A 17,224-nucleotide genomic window follows, 5' to 3' on the forward strand; every position below is an offset into this window, starting at 1 on the left:
ACAGGGACTTAATATTGGGTTGAATTCACAGGAGTTCTGCAATTGTGTCCAAACCACGGTGGAATTGTAGGTCTGTGTCAGCCACGAGCTTACAAACCTCTGATGAAAGGTGTTAGGTAGCTATAATTTCTTGAGGTAAGGGAAGAGTGTGTAGTACAAATTCAAACCTTTAATTAAGGAGCAAGCCACAACGAGAGCACCTGAGTCCACGCAAAGGGTCAAAATCAGATGATGGTGCTCCACACCAGTGTGTGTGTGTGTGTGTGTGTGTGTGTGTGTGTGTGTGTGTGTGTGTGTGTATTGGTAATAGGACTTGAACTAGGGCTTTTTCTCTCAAGGTTGGTGTTCTACTTGAGCTACAGCTCTACTACTAGCTTTGTGGTTGTTCATTAAGCCCAGATAGACTTCGAACTGTGATCCTCAGATCTTAGCCTCTTGAGTAGCAAGGATTACAAGCATGAGCCACTGATACTCATCATCCATATCAGCTTACCATTTTTAAAGGTCTTTTTAATTACTCTCTTTATGTGGCAACTCACTTTGGAATGGAGGAAACCAAGGAAACTAGATGTTTCTTGTTTAGCTCAAATCAGGCCATTCTTGAGGCAGGTCTGCTCTCAAAATAAAACTGAACTCATGTCATATCTAAACAGAATTCAATTCTGCTCTATGCTGCAAAGGCTGCCAAGCTAGTTCTGGCACGTTGGCAGGAAAAAAGATTGCAGATTGACAGGGGCCTATTAATTCTAGGGCCTCTCCTTCACATATACTTACGTTCCCCATAGCCAGAGTTGGTGTCTGCGCTGACACAGCACCAAAGAAAACATCATATCCAAACTCCTGTGGGTGACAACTGTTACTAGCAACCCGGGGTTCCAGGAATCATTGAGTAGATTATCATTTCCGAAGAATGTAAAAACATGTAAGATTTGTGTGTGTACGTGCTGGTCTTGAGGCATGAATTCAGGGCCTGGATGCTGTCCCTGAGCATTTTTGCTCAAGGCTAATAACTCTCTACCACTTGTGTCACAGCTCCACTTCTGTCTTTTTGGTAGTTTTTTTTGGAGATAATAGTTTCACTCACAGTCTGCCTGGGCTGGCTTTGAACCACAATCCTCAGATCTCAGCCTTCTGAGTAGTTGGCTTACAGGTGTGAGCTATCGACACTCAGCATAAAATTCCCTTTTAAAAATAAGATTATAGATTACATAGAACTGTGTGTACATTGTACATGGATTCCACAGACCTGGCCCTTTGACTAAGCCCTTGTCAAAGTTTGCTAGATTAAGGGGCTTGGGTATGGCTTAAGTAGTAGAATACCAGCCTTAGCAAGCACAAGGCCCAGAGTTAAAACCCCAGTACCAGGGGCTGGGGATATAGCCTAGTGGCAAAAGTGCTTGCCTCATATACATGAGGCCCTGGGTTCAATTCCCCAGCACCACATATACAGAAAATGGCCAGAAGTGGCATTGTGGCTCAAGCGGCAGAGTGCTAGCCTTGAGCAAAAAAGAAGCCAGGGACAGTGCTCAGACCCTGAGTCCAAGCCCCAGGACTGGCCAAAAAAAAACAAAAAAACAAAAAAAAACCCAGTACCAGCAAAAAAAAGTTAATTAACTGCCAATTTTACTAGACTGAAATTTGATCATAGATGGTTCAGAGCCATTTCCCTTCTTTCAAATACTGCTTGTATCAAAATTGAACCAAAAATCTATGTCTACCTTATCTGCCTTCCTGCTGCACAGGCCTTTCTTGGCAGAAGACTGGGGGCTGTATTTGTGGTGCTCAGCTTCTCCTGGCAAGGGCCTAGATTTTTGTGAACCTTTGGGACCTTCACCCCTTGACTGGTATTTGTGTTTTTGAGGTGCTGTGGGATGAACAGTGTCTTTACCATAGGTAGGGTGTTTGCCTGGTCACTGTGACAGAGACATAACACAACATGAGACTGCCGCCACCAGGCATGTGTCCCACCTAGGGCCACAGCCAAGTGGGCACACTAGCTCAGGGAGGGTAGCAGTTGCGAAGCATTGATGCTGTGTCCCCACCACTGGGTGCTGCCTTCAGAGATCAGCCCTCATGGGGCACGCCTGGGGAGGCGGGATGCAACTCTCAGCACGTGCCACAGCTCTGCAGGCTGGAAGCCCACAGAGGACATGTCCCCGGGCCTTTCCTCTGTCCTGGGTGCCTCTTTGCCTGTCCAGACTCCCTCTGTTCTGAGGATCCCATGTGTATCATAACCTCACCTCCGTAAGAGCCCCAACTTTCAATGTAACCACATGCTGAGGTACTGGCTTAAGCCTTTAACACCTGACTTGGAAGTAGACACAGTTGATTGTGTGATATGTAAAGTGTGAAAATACCACTATCATCATGACATGCAGGCTTCTCTGGGTGCTCACATTGCGTTCTCTTGTACAATCCCAGAATCCACAGACTGAACTGTTGCTGTGTTGTTTGTGTTCGGCAGGCCTGGCAGCTGCGGTTTAGTCATCTTGTGGGCTATGGTGCCAAATACTACTCATATTTGATGTCCAGAGCTGTGGCGTCCATGGTCTGGAAGGAATGCTTCCTGAAGGATCCTTTCAACAGGTAATCAGGGTTGAGGGGTCCATAAAATCTCCTTCCAACCCCAGCTGCCCCACCACCTCACTACCTGTGAAGTCAGCCATGCAGAGGGAGGAGGGCCCTGGGGAACAAGATGTGGGAGATCTGTGAACAATCTTCATTCTGTCCTTCACTCCAGCAACTCCCACCTTGTGCCTCCTACCACAGCCAGGAATGTCTGCCTTACTCCACACATCTGCACAGGGCAGCCTCCGTGCTTGCACGCGCATGCGCTTGCGTGTGTGTGTGTGTGTGTGTGTGTGTGTGTGTGTGTGTGTGTGTGTGCCTGTGTGCCTGTGTGCCTGTGCCAGTATACCCTGTTAACTCGGGGCCTGGGCGCTCTCCCTTCGCTTTTCAGCTCAAGGCTAGAATTCTACCACTTGAGCCACACCTTCACTTCTGGCTTTCTGCTGGTTAATTGGAGATAAGAGTATCTTGGACTTTCCTGCCCAGACTGACTTTGAACCTCAATCCTTAGATCACAGTCTCCTGAGTAGTTAAGTTGCAGAAGTGAGCCACTGCACCCAGCCTTCCACCTTTCTTCTTTACTGCCTGGCACAGGGCTTAGCACTCTCCCTCACTTGGGAGAAGCACCATTGGAAACACCGTTAACAGTTTCTTTCTGGAAATTACCCCCCTCTGCCTGCATTTGGAGCTTTTTTTTATTTCCTGGGAAGGCTATGGAGAGTAGGGACAGTCTAGAAGAGGAAACCCAACACAGGTCCATTTTTGATGGCCCCTGACTGCCACCTAGATGGCATAGACAGCTACAGAACGGCTCCTCCTCCCATTGCTCTCTGCCATCTAGCCTGAGAGGTCTTGCCCACATGTCCATCATTGGGATAGCCAGTGGTTTAGACAGTCATCTCCCGGTTTGTAGAAGAGGCACAGGGACAGTTGCATGGGATTAGCCTGTGGCTATCGTGAGCCTGTAACAACTCAGTGGCCCCATGAATAAAGGCAGATCCTGACACTGGAGGGCAGCATCAGGGAGGCAGGGCCTGAAAAGGGGAGGCTGGCCATGGGGAGGGGCATAGGCTTGTGGTGCTCTCTGACTTGACTTGCTTATCCTCAAAGGACTCCCCCTAACCACAAGAACCCAGAGGGAGTTGGAGTTTGGCCTTCGGATTCCTTAGCAGGTGTTTCTTTGAAAGCAAAATAGTAATTATGACCTGATGTCATAGTGGTTTTAAAGTACCTTATCTCCTCACAACACAGATGAACACACCTGCAACTTTCAGGCAATTCTGAAAGGTGCCTATTATTTTCATCACTTAGCATGGCTTAGGTATGTGCCCTCTTTAGATGTGAAGGGTGCCCTAGAAATTGCACCTAGTAGCCAAGCAGAGTAGATAGTTTCTAAGAGTACCCTGAGGCTCAGAGAAGGTGACTGTTTTGCTCTAGTCCAGTCTAACAGACTGGACTAAAGGGACCTTGTGGGTCTCCCCAATGTACATCTCCAGTCCCCCAGTTCCTTACCTACCTCTTCTACACTGTGAGCTTTTCTGTGACACACTTGGATTGTCTCTGCAGTTAATAATCATACTCTGTTCCAAAGTCTTTGGGACTTGAATCCAAGTCAAGATTTTCTTTTTCTGGTCCTGGGCACTGTCCCTGAGATTTATGCTTAAGACTGATGCTTTGCCAATTCTAGCTTTTTGGTGGTTAATTGGAGATAAGAGTATCATGGACTTTCTTGCCTGGACTGGCTTCAAGTTGTGGTCCTCAGATCTCACCCTTCTGAGTAGCTAGGATTACAGGCATGGGCCACTATCAGCACCCAGCATAGAGGTGGGTTGTTTTTTTTTAATTACTTATTTATTGCCAGAGTGATGTAGAGAGGGATTATAGTTTCATACATAAGGCAGTGAGTACATTTCTTGTTCAACTTGTTACCTCCTCCCTCATTTTCTCCCACCTCCCCTTCCCCCTTCCCATGAGTTGTATAGCTTCTCCTCCCCACCATGAGTTGTATAGTTGGTTTATGCAAAATAGTTTTGTAAGTATTGCTTTTGGAATCATTTGTCTTTTTATCCTTTGTCTCTCCTTTTTGATATTCCCTTTCCCTTCCCTAGTTCCAATACATGTATATACAGTATACAGGGTACCCAGGTGAGATAAACTGATAGTGGAGGCACAACCACAGGAGGAGAATATAAGAGAAACAACAAAAACTCTACGGTTTCACATGGTGTGTTGAAAATAATTACAACAATGGTATAACACTTGTTTCTGTAACATGGAGTTCATTTGCCCAATTTGTAAGGAAATGGAAGGACATGGAAAAAATTAATACTAAGTGAAATGAGCCAGACCCAAAGAAACATGGACTCTATGTCTCCCTCATAGGGAATAATTAGTACAGATTTAGGCTAGTCATAGCAGAAGATCACAAAAGCCCAATAGCTATACCCTTATGAACATATAAGATGATGCTAAGGGTTTTTTTGGGGGGGAGGGGTTGTTTGTTTCAATACTTTGTAGTTTTCCCACATGTTATTTTGTGTTTTGCCCTTTGCAGATTGTAGACACCCGGTCTCCTTTTCAGGTTTTATTATTTTCAAAGGATCTGGAGCCAAACTTGACTACCATAAGTCAGTTTCAGGGATTGCAACACTCCATTAATGATTTCTATAAAACAGACAAAATACCATCTTATTTGAGGGAATTGTACTTTAGAAGAAAACCACATACTATTAAAAAATCAATTTCAAAATATTTACATCATGATTAAATGTGCAATTCTCACCTAGACGTGTAGGCATCCGACATAAAAGTAGGACTTGAAAGGGACCTAGTCGAAGCACTCATTGGGCTAGGAAATTTCTAGCCTCATTCAAAGGGTCATTTTTATTTATTTAGAGACAAAGTTTTGCATTGTAGCTCAGGCTAGCCTTGAACTCACACCCTGTCTGATTAGAGACCATGTTCACTAAAATTACCTACACATAAGGATGCTCTGCTCTGAAGCCAATAGAATGCAAATAGTGTCAAAATGTATTTAACTCAGGATTGGAGTGTAACTCAGTCCATGGTAAAGCAATCCTTCCCCTGAACCTAATCATTTAACTCATCAGGGTGTGTAGTCAGTTTCATTTAAGAGAATGGCATCTTCCATAAAATATAAAAACTACACCATTAAGTAGCTTTTCACAGCAACCATTCACGTGGAAAATTTCTGCTTATAAAAAAGTTAAATGTGCCTTCATGTGTTGCTATAGTGTTCCTCAGAGGAGTGAGTGTCACCTACACTCATGCTGCTGACAGTGGACCTGAGAAGATGGAGATGAAGGAGCTGTTTGCTCCTCTGCCCTGGCCACTAGCAGAGGCTGCTGACAGCTGCTCTCTACTCTCCTTTTCTTGTTTCAATGTCCTCATCTATCCCTTCTAAGCCATGTGTATGTATGTGTAAGCACACGCTGTGTGTGTGTGTGTGTGTGTGTGTGTGTGTATGTATGTATGTATGTATGTATGCAAGCATGCGCATTGTCCCTGAGTGTTTTTGCTCTAGGCTAGTTCTCTACCACTTGAGCCAAAGCTCCACTTCTGGGTTTTTTGGTTCTTAATTAGAGTTGAGTCTCACAGGCCATCAGGATATCAAAAAGACATCTGCACATCCATGTTTATCACTGCACAATTCACAATTGCCAAAATACGGAAACAACCCAGATGCCCCAGATGAATGGATCCAAAACATGTGGTACCTATACACAATGGAATACTACATAGCGATTAGAAATGATAAAATATTGGTATTCGCAGGGAAATGGTCAGAACTTGAACAAATAATGTTGAGCGAGACAAGCCTAGAACACAGAGAACAAAGGGGCATGGTCTCCTTGATATATGACTGTTAGGGTGGTGGGAGGGGACGGACAGTAGAGACCAGGTCTGCGAAACAAAAAACTTCTTGTCAAATGGTATTTCCACTGGTTTGGGTCAGCGACCTTACATTATATATCTAAAACCAAACAACTACTAAACATAAAAAGGTCTAAAATAGACCTTTCAGTGGATCACAATAGCTCAACAGCTGTGTATATATGATCATATAAGATAAGGATAAGCAAACTCTATTGTTGACATTATATTTAAAGTTCTAGGTGAATTTCCTTTGGTGTACGCCACGTGGATACTGTATATGATTTTGGTACACTGGGTGTTATATATATGCCTACCTGATCTAGAGAAGGGAAAGAAAAACAAGGGTGTAAGATATCACAAGAAATGTACTCACTGCCCTATTATGTACCTGTACCCCTTTTGTACAACACCTTGTCAACAAAATTTAATTAATAAAAAAAAAAAGTCTCACAGACTTTCCTGCCTGGGCTGGCTTCAAACCTCAACCCTCAGATCTCAGCCTCCTGAGTAGCTAAGATTACAGGTGTGAGCCACCAGTGGCCAGCCCTTCTGTGTCTTCTTGTATTCTCTGAAAATAAAGACTAGCATAAATAATTCCAAACTTCCCTTTAAAATATTTCCCACAAATTATACAGGATTGGACAGCATATTTTGCTTCCGTATCAAATAAATCAAATATAGTCCATTCTGTAGAGAGGCCACTGGCCTAACAAAATAGAAAGCCAAAAATGTACTTAGCCTATTACAATGAACCTATTGATCCTGGCTTTGTTTATATTGGCATCAGTTTTTTAAAAATCAAAATTTGGGTCCAGTCTTAGTGGCTTATGCCCGTAAGCCTACGTACTCAGAAGCTGAGATCATGGTTTGAAGCCAACCCAGGCAGGAAAGTCTGTGTGACTCTTTATCTCTAATTTACCAGTAAAAAGCAAGAAGTGAAGATGTGGCTCAAGTGGTAGAGCATCATCCTTGAGAGAAAAAGCTAAGGCACTACCTAAGACGGGGCTTCATGTCCTAGTACCCTCACCCAAAAAGTCAGAATTAGATTGTGGGAAAGAAGAAAACAATCTCCCTCTTGCCTGGTGGTGGGGTTTGTGACTGGGGCATCAGGGTCACCACCTCTAAAACACTCGGGAAGGGGGGGTGAGCAGATGTGGCTGATGGCATCTCCTCTTCCGCAGGGCTGCCGGGGAGCGCTACCGCAGGGAGATGCTGGCCCATGGCGGGGGCAAGGAGCCTATGCTCATGGTGCAAGGTAAAGCAAAGCCTAGGCAGCTGCCTTTCCTACAATCCAGGCTTTTCTCTTCTTGTCAAGTTTACGGGTCCCATGCTTTGGTGCCTTGCTTTTGGAATACTACTGACACTTTAAAACATTGCGTTTACCTTAAATTTCCAGAAAATTTGCTTTGAGAAATTAACAGGACAAACTGTTTCTTTGTTGTTGTTATTGTGCTGCTAAGCCATTCATTTATTCCTTTTAATTTCCCATTCCTGTAGTTTTTCTTGTGAGAAATTTCAAGGTGGAGGTAGATTTTTTTTTTAACCTAGTGCAAGTTAGAACCTTAATTTTTCTCCCCCCAGTTCTGGAGCTTGAACTCAGGGACTTGTGCTCTTGCTTAGCTTTTTCACTCATGGCTAACATTCTACCACTTGACCCACAAGCTCTATTTGTTGTTTTTACTGGTTAATTGGAGATAAGAGTCTCACAGACTTTCCTGCCCTCACTGACTTTGAACCATGATCCTCAGATCTCAGCCTCCTGAGTAGCTAACTTCTAAGGTACTAGCACCTGGCTAGTACTTTAACTTTTAAATTATCTGTTTGCAATATTGCAAACACTTGTTCTCCTGTATAATTTTTGAGTCATATTATGTAAATATTTTTATGGAAATCTCAATTGTAAATTGACCACCATGATTTTTCTCACTACTTTTTCTAGGAAGATATTAATATTATTGAGTAGCCAGAAAATATTGACAGTTCTGTTTGTGGTTAAGCCTTCTGACAAAATTGCACACAGAAAATGAATCTCAATATTAGAGAGTGTTGCTTCCTTGTGGTGATTGTGAGGGTTGTGGTAGGAGCTTCTCTGACTTATAGGTCCTCTTGCCTATAGCTGTTGAATCTAAGGCCTATAGTCACTCAACGTTAAATCCATACCCTTACCTTCAACACTTCATTTATTTATCAAATACCTAGTAGTGCCAGGCATTGGTGGCTCAAGCTACATAAGAAGCTAAGAATTACAGTTCAAAGCCAGCCCAGGCAGGAAAGTCTGTGAGGCTCCTGTCGCAACTACCAAAACCCTGGAGGTGGAAGTGTGGCTCAAGTGATAGAGCACCAGCCTTGAATTACAAAGCTGAGGGATGCACCTAGTACCTGAGTTCAAGCCCCAGCATGCGCGCACACACACGCACACACACAATTCTCTCTCATATATGTATATGTATGTGTGTGTACATATATTGTATAAATTTGTATATATACACATAGTGTTAATTACATACAGGCATGATTCTAAATGCCAGTGGAGGCATATAGATAGATGCATAGATAGATAGATCCATAGATAGATAGATAGATACATGCGTCTCTGTCCTTAAGGAACTTGTGTCACCTCATAAGCCTTTCCTGGTTGGATAGATGGAGTGTTCGTTCATCCAGGCTTCATCTGCTTTGTGCCACACCAGATTTATAAGCCTGTCGGCCAGCCCAGCAGTCTCACAGCCTCTCGTAACTTCAGTGCAATATGTCCTGGAATTGTCCTCTTGGTGAAGAGCACCAGCCGTTGCCACCCCAGTGTCCTCATTGCTCTGTATGGGCCATTCTTTTTTTTTTTTTCTTCTTGTTTTTCAAATACTTTATATGGTAAAAATACAGCAAAAATAAGGGGTTTCTGGTTCAAAGATGAAAATATATACTGCTATGGTTATGGTTCTAAAGATAATTTAAGTAGTCTAGTTCCTCACATGTGTACTGTAGTGTGGGTTGACTTGAACCATAGCTTCTCCAGCCTCAATCATTTATCAAAGCTAAAATCCTACTATAAAGATACATGAAGAAACATAGCAAGTGGAAACCAAGCTTGATCATTGCCTCTTTCATATGTGACTTTAGCTGCCCTCAGTTGTGTATTTAAGTGGCAACAGGTAAATTGAGAAGGAAGATGAACCGGTGCAATGAAATAAGCATTAACACAGTGACAGTGGTGTGACCAATCAATCCTGGAGTTACCCACTTGTTTAATTTTGAGCAACATGATCTAGCCTTAATGTAATCACATTCTAAATAGGACAAGGTAATTATGAAGTAGACAGAGAAAGATGAGTGCGCAACAATCAAGGAGAAAAAGGACAAACACAGCTGCCTCCATCCTCCACCGCCGCTTCTCCCATCAAACCTGCACTGGTCTGCACAGCCTGATAGGCCGGCATCTGGCCCGCTCCCAGTCTGTGGGCGTATGGGCCCTTCTTGAACTTTACCACATCCACAGTATTTTTGTTGTTGTTCTACAGACAAATCTTTCTATGTGGCCCAGGTTGGCCTTTCAGTTCTAGACTCAAGCCATCTCCCAGCCTCCTGAGTATCTAGTTCTGTAGGCACCCATCACTTCACCTGCCTAGAACTGTCTTAAGTGATTTTTGTATACTAGTTATTCGCCTTAGTACACGTTTGAGATAGGCATTATCATTATCTTTCATTTTGTGTGGAAGATAATTATAATAGATGATAGAGCAGGCCAGGTCCCCTCCCTGCCCTTGTTAGGAGACAGTGAATGGGAGATCCAATATTCAAACCTGGGACTTTTTTTTTTGTCGGTCATGGGGCTTGAACTCAGGATTTGGGCACTGTACCTGAGCTATTTTGCTCAAGACCAGTGCTCTACCACTTTGAGCCACACAGCTCTACTTCCTCGAATCTGGGACTTCTAATCATAGTGATCAAGCTTCTCAGCAGCCTGTGAAACAGGACTCTTAGCTAAAGGTCTGCTGTGAAGCCAGGTGCAAGTGAAATTCATTGGCTGATTGCTTAGATTGTGTCCTTTAGCTGGGAGTCTGCCAAGCCATGTAGTTAGCACACCACAGGATGGGGAGATGCCCAGGTCACTTTCTCTTAGAGATGGTTTCTATTATGTGTGCTCTCTGAGAACCATGCTAACTTTGTCCTTTTTGAGACTGGGCTTTGGATGTCTACTCGTGTGTAAATATTCCATATGGCTTCAATACAAGGAAAAAGATAAACCCTTTTCATATTTCTCTTTGGACTGGTGTCATTTCCTGCTCTGCTTCTGAAGCAGCCAGTGGTGTAACCACTGTACTATTCTCTTCTTTATCCAAAACATACTTGTGTTTAGAAACTTAATATTTTCCACACCCATTCACACACTCATGAGGGAAAGACAAGTCACGCATAAGACCACAGATTCTGAAGTATTCCAATTCCAGTGAACACTTTACACTTTTAACATTTCTCCACATTTCTTCCAGTCTCATTAGTTGACATGAGTTATTTTATGCCTGAGATGAATTGGGGGCCTGCAGTGTGGTCATACTGGTTTTCACTTTGTAGAATTGGACTTACAAGGCAAAACCTGTAGTGGTCATTTTCTGTGTGCACCAGCCTACACTGAAAATTAGAATGTGTTCAGTGAGTTAAGGCCACGCATAGCCTTGACTCAGAGTACCCCTACCTACAGGATTTCTTCTAGGTGTGATTGGCAGAATTACTGAGACTTGTGATATAAAAACATAATCAGTCTGATTGTAATGAAAGTATAACAGGGGTGTGTGTGTATGTGAGTACTGGGGCTTGAATACAAGGCCTCACATTCTTGCCTTCCTGCTCAAGGCTGGCAGCTCTGCCACTCAAGCTACACTTCTACTTCTGGCTTTTTGCTGGTGAGTTGGAGATAAGAATCTTACCGATTTTTCTGCTTGGGCTGGCTTTCAACCTCAGTTCTGAGCTCTCAGCCTCCTGAGTAGCTAAGATTACAGATGTGAACCACAAGCAGCCAGTGAAAGTGCAACTTCTTATAGGTGCTCTATGTTTTATTTAACTGCTTACTAAATTAACTATATATACTTTCATACTGTATCTTCTTTACCAAATCACAACTTCATTTTACTTCCCTGATGAGGGCTTGGCTTTCAGATGAACTCTAAGCCATTTCTTCTGTCCTAAGTGCCTCTACATGGTACTTTGTGGTCTTTGAAGGAGACTTGAGAGAAATTCAGAGACAGCTTTTGATCTGTGAATGCTAAACACTGCACTTTAAAAAAAGTGTGCACTTTTAGATTATCTTTTCCAACATGAGTTGTCCTTTGGGACCTTGGCTCTCTGCTCATTCTTTGTGAGTCTCTCTGCCATTTTTAGTCCCTGCTGGCAGATGGGCCTCAGTGGCTAGAATCTTTCTAAGAGAGTCCCCTAGAAGATTCTCTTGTTTGCTCACATTTACACATTCATTGCTAGGCAACAGTATGTGCCTATTCTGTAGCTGTGGAATACTAGACAGACACTCACCCTTTTCCTGTCTCTGACTGTGCAAAGGTGGCTGCCCAGGAAACAGCAGGCCTTTCTTAAAGAATCTCGGATTTTTCCTTTCAGTACCCTAGCTGCCAGTTAGACTGAGAACTTAACTCGAAGGTTATAATAGTTCCTAGCACTACCATAGGAAGTTTCTTAGGAAAGCCAAGAAAGGGAAATAGGAAGGGAGATAGGAAAGGGAGATAAAATTGGAATTGACTTCAAAACTCTAACCTGTTTCTCCTTTTTGAGTGTGTGTCTGCCAGCCCTGAGGCTTAAACTCAGGGCCTGGGCACTGTCCTTTAATTTTTTCACTTAAGACTAGGACTCTACCATTTGAGCCACATCTCTACATCTGGCTTTTTTTTCCTGGCTAATTGGATATAAGAGTCTCATGGACTTTCCTGCATAGTCTGGCTTCAAACTGCAATCCTCAGATCTCAGCCTCCTGAGTAGTAGCTAAGATTACAGGCATGAGCTACCAGCACCCGGCTTAATTCTCTCAGTCCAGCTCTGAAGGGATTATAGGGCTCAGGCCTGTGGCTGTGAGAAGTCAGAGGTAGCATGGCCTCTGAAAAGCCCTAGCTCCTCTAGATGCAACACCAGAACTCCAAATGCAGCATTGTACTTGCCGAGCTCCCACGTGAGGACTGGCTCTATGTTCTCACTGAGAAGGATTTCGGCAGCTCCTTCCACACCCCACAAAGTTTTGGCTTAATGTGGACTATCATATTTCTGAGTAATAAGAGAACATAACATTTGACTTCAAATAAACCATGATGATATGCCATTCTTATTCATTTTGCCATTTGAGAAAATATATACTGGAATATATTTTTAAGTTATGCTGTGGTGAGCATGATCCTCAGTTGGGTTTCCATTACGATGCTCCTAGAAAATGTGCAGTTTTTAAAAAGGCAGGGATGCACAGGACTTCGAGTACAAAATGCTGGGCTTGTGCCTGGCAGATGGATTCTTAGGTTTTTTGGTTTGGTTTTATTTTCCGGTAGTTTTAGGACTTGAACTCAGGGCCGGAGTGCTGTCCTTGAACTTTCCTACTTAAGGCTGGTGCTCTACCACTTGAGCCACAGCTCTACTTCTAGCTTTTTGGTGGTTCATTGGATATAAGAATCCCACAGACTTTCCTGCCCTGGCTGGCTTTGAACTATGATCCTCAGCCTCTTAATTTGCTGAGATTACTAGTGTGAGCCACTGGTGCTGATAATTCAAGTTTCTAACCATTTTTAGTCACCATGCCTCAGTGGGAAGATTCTGCCCTAGCCTGGGAAGCCTGCAGCTGCTACAGAGAGGACATGCTTTCTTCCTCTGGCCACAACATTCCTGTGGGCTACCCACAACCTTTCCACAAAGAATTGATGTTTGGGAGGGTTGGAAGATTCTAGATTTTGGCCTTCTAGGAGTCTGTTTACAGTAATAATTTATTTTTGTACTCCTCTCTAGAAGAAAAGGTAGAGCTCTATCTCAAAGTCTCTGGCCAAAAGCAGTTTGCAGCTGGAGATAAAAAGTTAGTTAAATGTCAGAGTTCCACTAGGACTGAAGATCAGATAAGAGGAGAAGAAAAGGGAGGTAAAGGAATCAGTTCCCAGCAGACTCAAGCTCCCTTCCAAGCTGACTCAGAGCAAGGTTCAGAAGCCTGAAGGGCCTTTCCTTAAGCTGATTAAAATCACTTAATACTTTACATTTATGCAGAGCTTTACGGTGGCCAAAACACATTCCCTTTCACCATAATCACTCCATATCATCTCTCCTAGCTCATCAAGTATCATTTTTGTTCACAAAACAAACCAGAGAATTGTAGCTTATATTCAAAAAAGTCCATTGTTTTGCCCAAGCTGCTTAGTACAAGCAACTCATAAAAGTATTTTCCTTCCTTCCTTCCTTCCTTCCTTCCTTCCTTCCTTCCTTCCTTCCTTCCTCTCCCTCCCTTTCTTCCTTCCTTCCTTCCTTCCTCCCTTCCTTCCTTCCTTCCTTCCTTCCTTCCTTTCTTCCCTCCCTTCCTCCCTTCCTCCCTTCCTTCCTTCCTCCCTTCCTTCCTTCCTTCCTTCCTTCCTTCCTTTCTTCCCTCCCTTCCTCCCTTCCTCCCTTCCTTCCTTCCTTCCTTCCTTCCTTCCTTCCTTCCTTCCTTCCTTCCTTCCTTTCTTTCTTCTTTCCTTCCTTTCCCTCCTTCCTTCCCTCCTTCCTTCCCTCCCTCCGTCCCTTCCATGCCAGTTCTGGGACCTCAACTTAGGGCGCTGAGCTTTTGTGCTCAAGACTAGTGCCCTACCACTTTGACCTACAGTCTACTTCTAGTTTTTTGGTGATTACTTGGACATAAGAGTATCACAGATTTCCCTGCCTGGGCTGGCTCTCATATCTCAGTCTGTAGAGTAGACACAACTATAGGTTTGAACCATGAGCTTCTAGCTTGCTCTCTTTAGAAACCTTCTTGGTATATAGCATGATGTATACTCTGCACTCTCCTTATGGGCATCATGCCATTCTCCACTGAAGGACTCAGGGCTCTTGGTGAAGTGGCTGACTCAGGCATGGTACAGGGAAAATACAAAAGCGGCCTGGAGCATCTTCCAGTGTCAAGAAGGGAGCAAGCGCTGAGAAGTTCAGTGATTAGGTGGTGTGTCGCAGGTGTAATGAGCTCACTAATACTTCTTATAGCCAACACTAGGGCAGTTTGACCAGTCAGAATAACATGGTATTGGTGTGTAATCCAGAGCATGAAACATGGCTATGAGCCTATGCTGCCATAAGAACCGAGTAAGTAAAATGGAGAACAGACATTTCTCCTGGAGAGAAGTTCTAAGTCATGAGTGTGCAGAGCAACTTCCTTCTGAAGAGCACACTGCAGAAAAAGAAGGGAGAAGGAGAGGGCTGACACACCCTGACTGGCACCCAGGTGGTCAAGGTCTTTACACTGTTAGGAGTCAAGACGTAAGTGTGTGACCATGATATGTAATGTGCCATGTTAAAAGGGGCACTTTCTGTATATGATAGGTACACTTCCTGTCTGATAAATATGCTTCCTATCTGTGCTCTTCCTCCCCAACACCAATCCAAATCTAATCATGAGGACATTAGACGAACGAAATGAAGGACATTCCACTAAACACCTGAATACTCCAACATTGTCAAAGTGGTCTAAAACAGGGGTGGTCAGGAAAGGTCTCAGCCAGAGGAGCCCACGAGGCACGTGGCCCCGTGTATTGCATGGAACCCCAGAACAGAACAGGCAGGAGAAGAAAACTAAGAGGATACAGATAAAGGCTGCATTTAGTTGGCACAGTTCTTAGATGGCTTTCTGGCTGTGACAGACGACCTGCACCATTGTCAAATAATAACATAGAGAAGAGCCTGCGTGTGGACTAGCCATCGCAGTTTTTCAGTATGCATTAACTTATCTGTGTGTGTGCGCGCGCGTGCGCCAGTACTATGGCTTGAATTCAGGGTGTGGGCAGTGTCTCTTAGCTTTTTCATTCAAGGCTAATGCTCTCCCACTAGAGCCACACCTCCACTTCCAGCTTTTTGTTGGTTAATTGGAGATAAGAGTCTCCTACTTTCCTATCTGGGCTGGTTTTAAACATCAGTGCTCAGATCTCAGTCTTTTCAGTAGTTAAGATTACAGGCATGAGCCACCAGGGGCTGTCCAAAACCTGCTTTTTCAGCAGGCAAATTGATTTCTTAGACAGCCCTGATGGATAGGCAGACACGCTTATTCAGATGGCCCCAAAATATTTAGTCTAATTGAAAAGTTTGATGCATCTTTTTTTTTTTTCCTGATAACCCAGTTACCAATTTAATAAGCCAAGTGTGCTTGCCATGCAGCTTCAATCTTGGTAATGTTTATGCAAGACAAATACCATGGCAATCAACTAGTAATAAGTCTTGTCTGTCAGCAGAAGTACAGTCTACACTTAAAGTAAGAACGCTAAATAAACAGCCATTGTTCAATACCAGCTTGATTGATCTCTCCCATTGTCAAAATGTATACAGAGTTACTTAAAACCAAAAGGCACTTGACATTGTTTTATGACACTGAAAATTAGTAGTACTTACTATTTCTAGTTTTTAAACATGCAGTTAACTTTTAACCATGCGGTCAACATTGGCATTAAATGCTGAAATGCTGGTGTACTTAGGAGGTAGAAGCTACCTTTGGGTGGTTGTTCTTGTCCCCTGGGATGGCTGGGATATATCCTTTCAGTTCCTACATTGATTTTTTTGTGTGTGATGTTTCTTTCTTTAATTTTTTTAATGAAGTAGAAATTTCAAGGGAGAGATAGACACGGATGCACATGACAGATTCTGTTGTGGGCCTCTCCCAAGACCCTACCCTGGCAACAGGGAGCTCCAGAATAAATAAATGCCAGGACAGGTTCAAAGGCTGTGGGCCTGGGCTCAGGAGGGCCCAGCCTGACATTTGTGAGCAACTTTGTGAGCAACTTAGGAGAGCCCTCACATGGACATATTAAGCATAGAGAGTTACGATGATCTAAGGCAGGCTGGACACCGGTGACTCAAACCTGTCATACTAGCTACTCAGGAGGCTGAGATCTGAGGACTGAAGTTCAAAGCTAGCCCAAGCAGGAGAGATTCATGTCCAATAAACCATCAAAAGTGCAGAAGTGGAGCTGTGGCTCAAGTATTAAAGCACCAGCCTTGAGTGCAAAAGCTAAGGGACAGCACCTAGTTCCTGAGTTCAAGCACCAGCACAAAATGAAAAAAAGTAGATAAAATGCTAGCCTGGCAAGAAAAACTACACTGTGAGAAGTAAATTGTTCTGGTGCATTGTGAGGGATTCTTCACAAGTTTATGCAGATTCTCATTTCTTTTGTAGTCAGAGGCCTCTGTGGTCCCTCTTAAGCACACTACTCCAGTTAACTTCCTGACATGCTGTGACTGTATATCATCTCACTTCTTGGTCCATTGTGGTCTCTGTCCCAGTAGAGTATAAACTCTGTGAAGGCAACTACAGTGATGGCTGTGCATGGTCATGGCTCTATCTGCCACTTTGTGTGGGGCTCTGTGCTTAGGCCTCCAATAAAGATTTGTTACTGCATGGATACATAAATATCAAAATAAACTTCCAGAGCCAAATGTTTCTTGTGCCACTGTTATAAGGTAAATTATCAGAGAAGCTACATTTTGAAGGATCAAATCTTTGGAGTCGTTATTAGCACATTAGCAGTCTGCAGGCCACCAGTTGTTATAAAGGCCTGCAGCT

At 43.5% G+C, this 17,224-nt stretch overlaps 1 protein-coding gene and 1 pseudogene across 3 annotated transcripts in view; one reads left to right on the forward strand and one right to left on the reverse strand.

The window, feature by feature from the left end:
- The window catches only part of LOC125348420 (mitochondrial intermediate peptidase), a 110,896-nt gene that overhangs the window by 81,330 nt on the left and 12,342 nt on the right, over positions 1-17,224 (forward strand). For all 3 annotated transcript variants that reach the window (XM_048341642.1, XM_048341644.1, XM_048341643.1), the window contains 2 exons: positions 2,465-2,586; positions 7,647-7,720. In XM_048341642.1, the coding sequence (XP_048197599.1) occupies positions 2,465-2,586; positions 7,647-7,720 (196 nt within the window). The remainder of the gene's footprint in view (positions 1-2,464; positions 2,587-7,646; positions 7,721-17,224) is intronic.
- On the reverse strand, positions 9,365-10,140 carry LOC125348423 (annotated as a pseudogene).

The sequence above is a fragment of the Perognathus longimembris genome, chromosome 3, assembly GCF_023159225.1.
Source record: "Perognathus longimembris pacificus isolate PPM17 chromosome 3, ASM2315922v1, whole genome shotgun sequence".
NCBI lineage: Eukaryota > Metazoa > Chordata > Mammalia > Rodentia > Heteromyidae > Perognathus > Perognathus longimembris.